Source organism: Myotis nattereri, assembly GCF_964212035.1.
Source record: "Myotis nattereri genome assembly, chromosome: 8".
Classification (NCBI taxonomy): domain Eukaryota; kingdom Metazoa; phylum Chordata; class Mammalia; order Chiroptera; family Vespertilionidae; genus Myotis; species Myotis nattereri.
The window spans coordinates 7,501,014-7,514,482 of NC_138083.1; the positions used below are offsets into that span (position 1 = coordinate 7,501,014).

A 13,469-nucleotide genomic window follows, 5' to 3' on the forward strand; every position below is an offset into this window, starting at 1 on the left:
TACTAAAGCTGAGCACTCAGCCCTCTGACCCAGCAATCCGCTTCTTGGAGTTTACCCAGTAGAAATGTGTTCGCCAAAAAGCGCGTGCATGAATGCCCATCATAGCACAACCTGTAGTGTCCCTAACTCGAAACTACCCAAACGTCCATCACAAAATAAATGGAGGCCTTTTTGCACAATGAGTTCCTACTCAGCAGTGGAAATGAGTGAGCTACCACCACAAGCAGCCACATGGGGGATGGAGGCGCAGGTGAGCGGAGGCAGCAGATGCAGATGCAGAAGGGGAAGTGCCAAGCAGGCCAAGTGAGCCTGGGTGCTGGGTGTTAGGGTGGCTGTCACCCCTGGGGAGGAGGGGCTGCTGGTGATGAAATGCTATGTCCTGTTCTGGCTGTCTTTACGTCCAGAAAGTTCACCGAACTTCATGACCACCTCTGATTTGTGTGCTTCACTGGATGTATATTATGAATATAATCGCTTGCTTATAGACCAGACGGGAATTATGCCAAGAATAATGTATTCAGTCCACTAGACCTACGGAGTCTTACTGACTGCCAGGCTGTGCTGGGCACTGGGGTTCAGGAGGGAGATAGTCATTGTCCCTGTTCCTAGGGGCTTAGGGGTCATCTGTACTCGGAAATTATACCAATCTAAATACAGCAGCTTTCATGGCCAGTGGTCACCTGGAGATAACCACTGCCCATCCTCTTCCTGGCGTGAGAATAACTGGGCTCGTGATTGCTTTGCTCAGAGCTGCCTTGGTTGCAAGGGCAGCGACCCAACTCCAGCTTAAGGGGACTTGTTTGAAGGATGCCCACGTACTCACAGTCAGAAGAACTGGGGAGCAGGCTGGACTTGCATGTGGCACAGAGGTCATCCCTGAGTGTCAGGGGGTCCTGAGAGCCGACACCCGACGCGGGGCTTCCTGTCCCACCGGCCCCTCTGCTTTATTGACACCCTGCTACGCAGAATCCCCCTCCACGGCCAGCTTTAGGGTTCTTGTTTCAGGCTTTTATGAAAGGACTCTAGGATCTGCTTTAGGGACAGTCATGAGGCTGGTTGCTGTCAGGATGGTGTTTTCTGGAATCTACTTTCTTTGGACTTACCGTTTGGTCTCAGGGATTTGAGCCCTTTTGATCTTTTCAAGATGAAAGTCTTGGTGAAAGCCTGTGAGCTCCCGTAGCCGGCGGGGGGCTGGAATGTAAAGGGCAGCAGGGCAAAGCTGGGTTTCCAGGCTCGGGTTTTCTTAGAATGCCCAGTGATACACAAAAAGTTCCTCTGTGGGCACAGGAGACAGCAATGCCAGACACTGGTTGTAAAGTGCAGGTCTTGGGTAATCACCTAAGCTTTAAAAAGCTGGTGTAAGGATGTGTTTTCTGCCTAAAAGTGCATACAAGCTCCCATCTAGACCGTAGTGGTGCCAATTAAATTGTCGATCCCAGAAAGAACTGCTGTGGAGTCATGCTATGGCGGGGCTCCCACGTAAAGCCGAAACCTCGGGAAGACGTGACTTGGTATTTGGGTTGGACGTTGACTTATTCGCTGCTCTTTTTTTAAAAAATGACCATTCTTTCTTTGATAAATCACAACATTATTTCAGAACATATGATGTGGGTTTTAGGAAGAACAGAGTGGCAACGTGGCTCATGCCTCTCGTCTTAAAATAATCAAAGAAGGAAATTCACTCTGAAAGCCAAAACCGAAGAGCCTGCAAGTGTTGCAAGAAGTTTACTTGGATACTTGATTCCTTTGCCATTTTTTAAAAAGAAGCTTTATAACCTTATTATCTTTTTTTAAAAAAAATATGTTTTATTGATTTTTTACAGAGAGGAAGGGAGAGGGATAGAGAGTTAGAAATATGGATCGGCTGCCCTCTGTACACCCCCCAATGGAGATGTGCCTGCAACCAATGTACATGCCCCCAACCGGAATCGAACCTGGGACCCTTCAGTCCACAGGCCAACGCTCTAGCCACTGAGCCAAACTGGTTAGGGTGTAACCTTATTATCTTAACTGTCTGATATCTTCAGTGTCTTAACAGTTAAGATACATTTAATCATATATGTTAAAAAAGTTACATATACACCTGCTACAGTGAACTTTATATTTATGATTAATTATGTATCAATGTTTTCCTTCTTCACTGGGTATGTGGCTTTAGTAATTGTACCTGTGTCGATGTCATGCTTATTAAACGTGTCTGTATTGTTTGCTCTATTGCACTTTTCCCCCAGATAAAGTTATCTTGGCCGAACTATGTAAATACCCCCCCCCACCCCCCCACCCCCCCCCCCCCACACACACACACACTGCTTCTTCTGCACTGATGGCTGTTCTCTCAGCTCATTGTTTAGAGGCTCTGTGACACGGCCAGCACAAATTGCCAGGCATTTTCTGTTGTAAGTGCTGGTCCCTGTGGCCTCCCAACAGGGGTGCGAGAAAGGGTCATTATTATTATTACCTTGGAGGAAGGGGGCACACACAGAGGGGAATGTGCTGGCTTAGCCACACAGCTGGTAAGTGGCACAGCTGAGAGGGGAACTCAGGCCACCTGGCTGCAGAGAATGTCAAGGTCAAGAGTGTGGATTTTGGAGTTCAGCCACTCACCTAACTTGTGACCTTGGGCAAATTACTTGACTCCCTGAGCTTCAGTTTCCTCATCTGTAAAATGGGATCCATCCCGCCTCACGGGGTCTACCGGACTGGCACAGGCTCCTCTGTGTGAGACCATCACAGAGCAGGCACTCGTAAACACGCTTTCTCTTGTTCACTTCTGGGTTCTTCATCCATCATTATTGTAAACTGACCAGGGCTCCCAAACCCCCATTCTCTGCTCGGTTGGTCACGGCCTGCTGATAGGAGCTGTTGGGGTGTGGTCTATCCCGGCACTGGGAGCAGGGAAACGGGGGTGTGGGAGTCTGACTGTGTTCCGGGCATCGTGCTGGGCTCCTCTGCTGAATGTCGCAGCACCGTGGGCCTTTCTGGCCGTTGGAGGGTGGGCTCTGCTGGGGGAGGCGGCTGGAAACGGAGGCGTTATCTGTGCCATCTGTCAGCATGGGGGCGGGGACCGGCCTGTGGAATGCTGACCTGATATTCCTCAGGACCACGCTAACTCCGTAATCGGGAATGTCTGAGGGCGAGTCCAGGGGTGGCCAGAGTGGTGGGTGGGGCACCTGAGCGGTCACAGTGCAGGGAGCCACAGGAAGGCAAGTTCAGGGAGCAGGAAGGGCCAGTGTCGAATGCTGCTCATGGAGGTCCGGCAAGAGGATGACCGTGGGCGTCCTTCCCATTTAGCTAAGGGATGGTCTTTGACTTTGGATTGGGCGCCTGGGGCACTGTGAGGTGCGTTCCCTGGGAGCTCCCTCACAGGGGCCCAGGGTGGGGGCTGTGTGGATGCACCTGACTGCTTACTGAGGGCACAGGATTCACTCCAGGGGGTGTGGCCTCACCCCCCTCCTTCCCAGCCCCTGCAGAAAAGCAGTGAGGAGGCCCCCAGTGTCCCCTGCCTCTGCCCATGACTTCCTAGCCAGGCTGCTGCTCCTCGGGCACCCTTAGGCACGCTCATACGGCCCTCCGGGAGAACAGCGTGCCAGTGACCAAGCTGAACACGCACAGTCCACTTCCTGTGTGCCCACCCAGACTCGCCCAAATGCAGGTGCCCGAGGGCTCCTAGCAGCACTGCTCTCCGAGCCCGGATTGCAGATCCCCAGGCGCCTGTGAGTGGTAGAAGGGACATGGCCTTGGGACAGTCAGGCTGTGGGCTGGTCACAGCAGTGAGGGTGCGTGAGCGTCCACAGAGATGAGGATGCATCACAGTAACCCTGGGGAGGGGAGGAGCCAGGCGCAGGAGAAGGTACCGTGTTACCCCTGTGGCTGGAGAGGGGCCGAGGAGGGGCGCTAGTCACGGCTGTTTCTTGATCTGGGAGAAGCTTCCCTGGGTGGGTTCACATCTGGCCAGCGTACAGACTGTGCGCTGTGATACGATGAAAAGGTTCTGACACCAGCAGAGCAGCTCCCTTCCCAGCTGTCAGCACTGCCACAGGGATGCGCGGCCACGGCCTCCGGTGGGGGTGCACCTGGCTTTGAGTCCCGGCTCTGACTCTGCACAGACAACTCAATACCTCGTGGGCAATCAGGTGCATCCCCTACCCACGTGCAGGGGTGCATGAGCCTGAGGGGTGGCAGAGGACTGGCCCAGGGCATTCCACAGCGACAGAGGGGAGGCTGCTTGCCATGCCCCCTCCCCCCCCCGCCTCCCAACCCCACGTCCTGGCCCCCTCCTAGCTTCCCGGAAGCTGCCACAAAAGACCCCTCCCACCCTCTCCGCCTTCATAGATCAGAGTCCCCATGGCCATGGCTATATATATATATATATATTTTCCCCCTCACCCCCGATTTCAGAGAGGAAGGAAGAGGGAGAGAGAGATGGAAACATCAATGATGAGAGAATTATTGATCGGCTGCCTTCTGCACACCCCCTACTGGGGATCAGGCCCACAACCCAGGCATGTGCCCTGACTGGGAATCGAACCGTGACCTCCTGGTTCATAGGTCCATGCTCAACCACTGAGCCACGCTGGCTGGGCCCTGTGGCCATGTTTTGCCATCAGTTTCAGCCTTGCCTTTTTCTTGGACCGGGTAGAAGAGAGGTGCTCCTGTGAGTGTGAAGGGGCGGGTGGGGGTGGGGGGTGGCTAAGGACAGCTGCCATGGGTTCTGGAGAGCCCTTCCCTCCGGCCAGCTCTCCCTTGGAGCCTGGGGTCCCAGAGGCTGCGGTCCAGACGCGGGGCCACTCTGTGCCTGGCCGGAATCCCCTGCCTCGAGATGTCACCTGCCCCCTCAGCCCAGGAGGGAGCAGCCCGAGGGGTGGCTCATTCCCCAGTGCCCCTGCCCTCACCCCAGTGTCTTCTCAATGGAGCCCTGGGGCTGCTGGTGCGGGTGCCTCCTTCATCAAGCATCCCGTCCTTAGTTGCGGCAGCCCGAGCCCGGCCCGGCAGCTCTCGGGCCCACTGAGCTGCAGCACCCTGGTCCTGCTTCTCCTCTCTGCCACGCTGTTCCCCACCCCTACGGGAGGTGCAGCGGGGACTGTCCCCAGGAGATGACAGATGCTGCAAACCCTCCGGAGCCTGGCCTGTGGTCGTTCTGCATCTTCCCGAACTTGTTACTCCCAGCTCCGTCCCTGCTCCACTTGGGCCCAGAGGATGCAGGGCCCCCAGGAACCGCGGTGCACCCCCAGGACCAGCCCTTGGGCTTATACCATCTCGGTGTTTATCCCCTGCAAAGGGGGCATGCTCTCCTGGTCTGGTCTCACTGCCCGTGTCAGGGAGAAGCGCTGTGGTCCTTCACTTTATTTTGTCCTGAAGTCATTTTCCAAAGCCCCTGGTCATGCCATCCCTTAGAAGTCTAAGTCGGTGGTTGTAAACCTGGCTGCTGTGAAAAACGTCTGGGTGCTTTACAAAGTACCGGGCTCTGAACCCGCCCCCAGCGACACCCTGCTGTTGGTTCAGAGGGGAGAGAGCAGCGGCTGCTGGAGCCAGTATGCCATCTCCCCGCCCCACTGGGGAAGCTGAGGTCTGCGAGATGGAAATTGGCCAGCACTACAGACGGGGTCCCAGAGAGCCTGTTAGGAAACGTTTACCAGCCCAGCTGTGGGCCAGGGCACCCCTGTTTTTTCAAAGCTCCCACAGTGGTTCTCACGTGCAGCCAGGCTGAGCACCAGGTGCTGAGGGACCCGGAGAGGCACAGTGAGGTCGATGTTGACTAATAACAGCTCGCAGTCGTCTGGCCCTACCAGATGTTAAGCTACTTAGTGAATTAGATCACTTACCTCCGACAACAACAAAAGAAAGAGGATTATTCTCCCCATTTTTTTAGATGGAGAAACTGAAGGTACTTGGTACTTCGTCCAGGCCATTCAGCTAGTTAGTAGCTGAGCTTGGATGCACACCCAGACCTGCTCTCCGGGAACCTGAGCCTCAGGGCTGCTAGGACCGCTGTGGTCACTGCCACCTCTCCCCGGCAGGTGGATGCAGAGTCACTGCCCTTGCTTCCCAAGGGGACTTCAGCCCGCAGCAGGTGGCGTGGGCTGAGCCGACACCACCGGGGTCGCTCGCAATGGGCTTAGCCAGATGCTGGCCGCTGAGCCAGGAGCGTGCGGCCAGTTACTAACGAGCTGCTGGTGCCCGTGTGTGTTATTCCCTTCCCAGTGGAACACGACAAGGAGTTTTTCCACCCGCGCTACCACCATCGAGAGTTCCGGTTTGACCTCTCCAAGATCCCGGAAGGGGAGGCCGTGACTGCAGCCGAGTTCCGGATCTACAAGGACTACATCCGGGAGCGCTTCGACAACCAGACGTTTCGGATCAGCGTTTACCAGGTGCTGCAGGAGCACTTGGGCAGGTGGGTGCTGCGCTGACGCCGGGGAGGGACGCGAGCTTCCTGCACCTGCAGAGGAAGTAGTGGCGGCCAGAGGGTGGGGCCAGGTCCGCAGGGTCAGTCCTGGCTGCTTCCACCATGGGCAGGGCCTGGGCTGGGTCTGTTTTTTAAAGAGGGTGTATGTTGTTCTGTTTAAATGTCACTGTTTCTTAAAACTATCACCATCCGAGAATCCTGTTAGGAACAGGGGATGGCCAGTGAGCCTGAGGTTGTGTGACCCCAAGTGGGTATTTCGGGGTGGTCTGGGTCTGGCCTGTGTTTAGGGGCCTGGAAGGTGGGGGATGGAGAAGAGGAAGAAACGTTTTTGAAGGTCTACCTCTCTCCCATTTGTCACTCTGAAACGCAGCACGTGAGGTCAGGTGACCAACCAAAGTGGCCATTTGTAATCATCTTAGGGGACAGACACCCCCAAACCCCAAATAAACAGGCAGAGAACTCTCAGCCTTCCAATGTTCAGGAGGCTAGGGGCCGAACGCTGGTGTTGAAAGACTTTAGTTTCTTGAGACCCTTTAGTTTCCAGCTCTTCTGGGAGGTAAGACGGCTGAGAGAACGGGCTGGGATGTCTGGCAAGTCCACTCTGCCGCCCCGAGGTGCCGAGCCAGGGTTGCAGACTACCCTCTGGCTGGGTTTCTGGGTGTCTCGGGTCTCAGACTTTTACCCACCTCCCCACATACTGTTCCTTGGTAATCAGTGCAAGGAAGGTGGGTGGGCAGCTCCTTCGATGGGCAGCCTAGCATCTTCAGTTGGAATGGGGACTGTTATCACATCAGGGACTTAGGGACCATTACCACCTCATTTGCTAAGCATCTCCCTTTTGGAGGTAGTCTTCTGAGAAAACCAAACTGATGCTTCTGATGTCTTGCACTCGTCACCTCATTTCATATGCACACCAGCCTCCTAAGGGAGCCCCCACACAGGGACCCTGATGGGTTTTAATTGCTGCCATGGAGGCTCTATCAGTTTATATTCCCAGAAGCCACATAGGGAAGGCCTGTTTCCCCCTATACTCACCAACATGGTCTCTTATTAAACTGTTTGATCTTTGTCGGTCTGATGGACCAATGGTATCTCAGTGTGGATTAAATTTGCATTTAGAGCCCCTGTTCGAATGCAGTGCCCTAAGATACAGGACGTGGGCGTGGTGCAGCAGAGGCGGTCACCCCCGAGTCTCCCTAAAGTACCCAGGTGCCCCTGTGCCCCCCGGTCGGCCGTGCCCTGGCTCCAGGGCCAGGCACGAGAAGCAGCACTGAATTCCTTCTCGGGGTGGCGTGTGTTTGCTGTTCTCTGACGGATCTCCCAGGGCTCTTGAACAAGAACACGCTTGACTCTTCTCATGAAGACACACTCACTGGGGTGAGGCAGGTGCCGGGAGGCTGTTTGTCAGTAGCACCCCATCAGCCCACTTGTGCAAAGGCTGCCGGCAGCTGCTCATCCTTCTGCCTGTGTCAACCTGCTGGCACTGCGGTCCCATCATGGTGTGAGGTGGCGGTCTCCTCGACCCGGCCTTAGACCCACAGGGTGGGAGGAAGGCCCCGGGGAGAGGAGAGGGCCTGACTCGCTGTGGTTGGAAGAGGGATGGGCGGGGCAGCTGCCCGAGGCTCCCTGGCAGCCAGCCAGGGCAGGTGTTGCAGGTTGCCCCCCACAAGCAGCGTGGCCACAGGTGATCTCTGGGATGCCCCGCCTGGCTTTGGGCTCCTGCCTCTGAGAGCTGTGGCTTGCTGGGAGGCCAAGTCCCTTGCCGGCGAAGGTTTGCGCACCGGCTGTGTGCCGCGTGCAGGCCGAAGTCAGCAGACCCCAGTCTCTGCTCTCAAGAGCTCACGGTGGAGCAGAGGAAGTGACGTGACAGGTGCAGAGTATGAAGGAGGGCAGGTGGGGGAGTGAGGCGGTGGGAGGGGAGGGAGGGGCTGCTCTCTGTAGATTTCTAACTTTCCTTTCTGCACCGGAAAGAAGCAATCTAGTCTCTCATTCTCCAGAAGTTAATGCGGAAGCAAAACAATCCTATTATGTGATTCCCCAGGTGGGATGACCAGCTATGAAGAGTGTGGATTTGAACCCCAACACTATATACCCATGTGGTCTTGGGAGTCTTACCTCTGGGAGCTTGTTTCCTCCTCGATACAATGGGACTCATGATAGCATTTACCTCTCAGAGTTGTGAGGATAAAGGAGGTTAACATGCTTACTTATAACATAGTAAATGCTCAGTAAAGTTTTAATATTTGTATCGTCACCATCATCATCACCACCATCACCATCCTCACCATCACTATCACCATCATCCTCACCGTCACCATCCTCACCATCACTATCACCATCATCCTCACCGTCACCATCCTCACCATCACCATCACTATCACCCCATCACCATCCTCACCATCACTATCACCACCATCACCATCCTCACCATCACTATCACCACCATCACCATCCTCACCATCACTATCACCACCATCACCATCCTCACCATCACTATCACCACCATCACCATCACCACCATCACCATCCTCACCATCACTATCACCATCATCCTCACCGTCACCATCCTCACCATCACTATCACCATCATCCTCACCGTCACCATCCTCACCATCACCATCACTATCACCCCATCACCATCCTCACCATCACTATCACCACCATCACCATCCTCACCATCACTATCACCCCATCACCATCCTCACCACCATCCTCACCATCACTATCGCCACCATCACCATCCTCACCATCACTATCGCCACCATCACCATCCTCACCATCACTATCGCCACCATCACCATCCTCACCATCACTATCGCCACCATCACCATCCTCACCATCACTATCACCAGCATCACCATCCTCACCATCACTATCACCGCCATCACCATCCTCACCATCACTATCACCGCCATCACCATCCTCACCATCACCATCACTATCACCATCACCATCCTCACCATCACCATCACTATTGCCACCATCACCATCCTCACCATCCTCACCATCACTATCACCACCATCACCATCCTCACCATCACTATCACCGCCATCACCATCACTATCACCATCACCATCCTCACCATCACCATCACTATCACCATCACCATCCTCACCATCACCATCACTATCGCCACCATCACCATCCTCACCATCCTCACCATCACTATCACCATCCTCACCATCCTCACCATCACTATCACCGCCATCACCATCCTCACCATCCTCACCATCACTATCGCCACCATCACCACCACCCCCCACCCTCCCCGCACCATCATCGGAGGGAATGCAGAGCCTTCTTAGGAAGATGCGGAGCTCCGGGTGTGGCTTTCCCTCTGCTGAATCTTTGAGTGTTCAGTCTTCATGGGGATACAAGCCTGAGCTGGTGCGGGGGTGGGGCCTCGGTTGGCATTTCCTCAATCTGGGGCAGGCATTTTCTTTAGGCTGAAGGCCTGTGGCTGACCTGATTCCCTGAGAGGATCCTACCCGGCTGCCCTGCTGTGTGGCCAGCCTGCTCCTTCCAAGGAGCCGTGGCCTCCCTGCTGCCGGCCGCCCAGCTGTGCGGAGCCGGGACATCTGGCTCTCTGGCCAGCCTCGGCCTGAGCTCCAGGACAGCCCCGGGTGCCGGAGATGAGCAGGCTTGGGTCGGCCTCGGCGTCCCTCCCCTTGTGACAGCCACTTTCCACTGAGGCCTCTTGATCGGGAGGAATCCAGATTAAGTTCCGAGCCTGAGCCAAGCTGGAGGCCTTCCCCGGGCCTCGGGCCTGCTTGCAGCGTGGCCCCGGCAGCTGGAAAGGCAGGCTGGACCGCCCCTGGCAGACTGTTGGCCGAGTGGGGCTGAGCGGCAGGGCTGGGTCAGTGGCCTTGGCCGCACATGCTGGGAGCAGTGGGGGCCAGGGCGTCTGAGCCTTGCCCTCCTTTTCTGGACTCCCAAGCCCAGGGCCCGACCCGCTGGAGCCCCGTTGGCTCAGAGTCCAGTTCCAGCTAAAGGTGAGGGTGTTTGGGGTGGGGGTTGCACTAGTTCAAACTAGTTTACAACAGGTTTCATTCATGGAAACTAAACTGAGCATTTCCCATCCCCCCGCCCCCTCAGGCCCCAGGCTTACTCCTTGAAGTGCAGCTCTGTCTGTAGGGGATGTGGGCACTGTGTGTGAGACCTGGGGGGTGGGGGGGTGGGAAGGAGGGGGCGCAGGCCAGTCAGGGCAACACAACCCGTTCAAAGGGCACTGCCTGGGTCTTTATGATGTTGGCAGCTGGATGAAAATGTCCCTTGGTCCGTCTCAGGGACTTTGGCTACCAGGAGGGTGACCTCAGCTAGTCTCCAGGGCCAAGCCTGAGTACTCGGAGGAAGAGAGCTGTCCCTGCGGTGGGCTGAAGAGGGCGGCTTGCCAGCTCCCTTCAGCCGAGGCAGCCTCCAGACAGTGAGGAGGGAGGAGGCAAGCCCTGTGCCCCCCAGCATCCTCCCCAGGGCGCCCCAGCTCTCAGCTCCCCACAAGGAGGAGGTGTCACCGTGTCCCTGGCAGTGCCCCCACCTGTCCAGGCACTCATGCACTTGCCTCAGGTCTCAGCTTTTCCTCTGAGAAGGACGTGGCCCCCCGACCCGGCCCAGTGGCATCCTTGCCCCTTAGCAGCTCAGCTCAGCTGCACAGCTCCCCGGGACCAGGTGAGGATGCAGTTCAGGGTCAGCTGGCTGGGGTGCCCCTGAGCCCCGGCATTTCTGACCTCCCCCAGGGATGTCCTTATGGTGAAGTCCAAGGAGAAGTTGTGTGAGTGCTGGTGAGCATTGCAGTCCCGCACCCCAGGGTGGCTCCAGGGTGGCAGTCCTCAGGTCCTCCTGGTTTCATCGGGCTGGGTATGGTGAAGGGCTTGGTAACAAGACTGACTTTTTCTGACTTCAGTCGCCATGAGCCCCTCTGGGCAGGGGGACACGGTCACGCTCCAGAGCACATCCCACGCCTGCTCCAGTTTTATCATTTGTCGTGATGGACGCTCACCGTGGTGTGTACCTTGTACGTGATCCTACGGAGATTGTCTTCCCCACTCGCAGGTGTGGAGACTGCTCGGAGAGGGACGTAACTCACCTGAGGTCGGGCGGCGAGGAAGTGGCAGAGTTGGACTGGACCTCGGGTCTCAGATTCTGGGCTCACAGTCTTGGCCGAGACAGCGACATGGTGCTTCCTGCTTGTACTGATGTCCTCGCCTGGGGCTCGGGCAGGGCGCGTGCATCCAAGCTGTGGGCTCAGCCTTGGCCACACACGAGACTCTCGTGGGCTTTTACGGCCCGAACTTGCTGAGGCTGGCGAGGGGCTGGGCACCGGTGATTTCCTGTGTGGCCAGGGCTGTGGGCAGGTGGCTAAGAGCCCTCCCCTCTCCTCTGGGAGCCATCCATGCCCGTGAGACGGAAGCAGAGAGACTCCTGATACAGCCTCTCGGTGGCCTCTTGCCCGAACTTTTAAAGGCGACTGAGCCCCAAGTGAGGTCCAGGCCCTGAGCCTGGATGGCACAGGAAAGTAGCTGGCTGAGGGTGCAGATCCCTGCGGGCTCTGGTGCTGGAGGCTTCCAGAGGCTTCTGGAGCCTTCTTGCTGCTCCTGAAGGCCTACGTGCCTGGTCCCATGTCTCCCGGCTTCCGTCTCTCACCACTACACCTCAGCCCCGGGCGTGAGCTCGGGTTTGGAGCCCCTTTCTCAGGAGTTTCCGGTTCAGCTCCCCAGTAGCCTGGTCAAGGGCAAGGTGGGAGCAGCCGGCTGCCAGGCCGCACCGGACCGTCTGGAGGTCAGAGGGGAGCACGGCCAGGAGCAGCCTGGTCAGGGAGCCTCCGCGCTCGTCCTTGTCACCTTTCTCCAGGTGCGCTCCAGACCCCAGCGGGGCGCGGCTTGAGCAGGAGGCCAGGGCCATTCACCTCTTTGGGTTCCCCATGGGGTCCTCCCGCCTGTCCAGGGGCAACGCTCTGGGAGAAGCCTGTGTCTGTGGCTCGGCCTGGCAGAGATGGGGACGCTGCGCCAGTCCAGTCGGTGCTGGTCACGGCAGCCGGCCTGCCCTCGGCATCCTGGAGCCAACTGGCCCCCGGCTCCCTGTCCTGTGGCCCGAGGCCATCTGGTGAGCCTCGGTGGGTGTTTTGACCTTTGTACCTGTCATTTCCTTCCATAATCCATCCCAAACCTGGCTTCTCAGGGAGACTGTGAGCGGTGGGCGGAGTCAGTGGGGACAGACCTCATTTGTAGAGTGTTCCCGATGGGCCGGGCTGGCTCCGGCAGGTGGTAGGCTATGTCGCATTCTCACAGTCACCTGAGAAGTCCGTTTTCTCCCATTTTGTGGATGAGGTCACGGGCGCAGAGCAGTCAGGTAATAGATGAAACTTGGGGAGCTGGGGCCCCACCTTTAGAATTCAGATGGAACGGTCCTGGTGCTACGTTTGCCCTGAGGCACTGAGGGTTTTTAAAACTCCCCAGTGTGGGCGTGTTTCCTGCTCAGTCTGTCCCTTTGAGGATCTGGGGCCTCGGAAGAGTCACCGCCCCCCTCTGATGGGGTTGGAGACGCCTGTCCTGCCCCCCTTCTCGGGAGTGGTGGACATGCTGGGGGGGGGGGCAGCTGCGACTCCCCACAGAGAACGGATGGGGGGCCGCATGTCTTTCTGGGAGAGGGGGGAACTGGATGACCCCGAGGAGCAGCTCCGAGTCACTTCCTCTGTGTCTGTTCTGTCCCCATCCCTCCACGTGGACTTGACACTTACTGTGATGGGCAAGGTGGTCCCCTTGCAGACCTGCCTTGTGGAAAGGGCTGCTCCTTTTACCTCTCCATCGATTTGGCTGTCGCCTCCCCAATTCACCATGTAACCTTTGCCCCCTCTTTTTTTGGCAATGCCTCCCTTAACTGGGCGACGCAAGGGCTGCCTCCGGGAGCACCAATGATGGCTAAGGTGAGTGTAGTGAGCGCTTACTATGCCGCAGGCACCCTCAGTCCTTCCCTCAGCCCCGAGGGAGCTCCTTCACCCACCACACAAGGCAGTGGGCACACCACCACGTTAGGTCCAAGGAAAGGGAGCAGCCGCTACCCCTGTCC

General features: G+C 56.9%; 1 protein-coding gene across 1 annotated transcript in view; it reads left to right on the forward strand.

The window, feature by feature from the left end:
• BMP7 (bone morphogenetic protein 7) overlaps positions 1–13,469 on the forward strand; it is a 76,719-nt gene that overhangs the window by 26,643 nt on the left and 36,607 nt on the right. Inside the window, exon 2 of the mRNA XM_081096926.1 lies at positions 6,202–6,394. Coding sequence (XP_080953052.1) covers positions 6,202–6,394 — 193 coding nt within the window. The remainder of the gene's footprint in view (positions 1–6,201; positions 6,395–13,469) is intronic.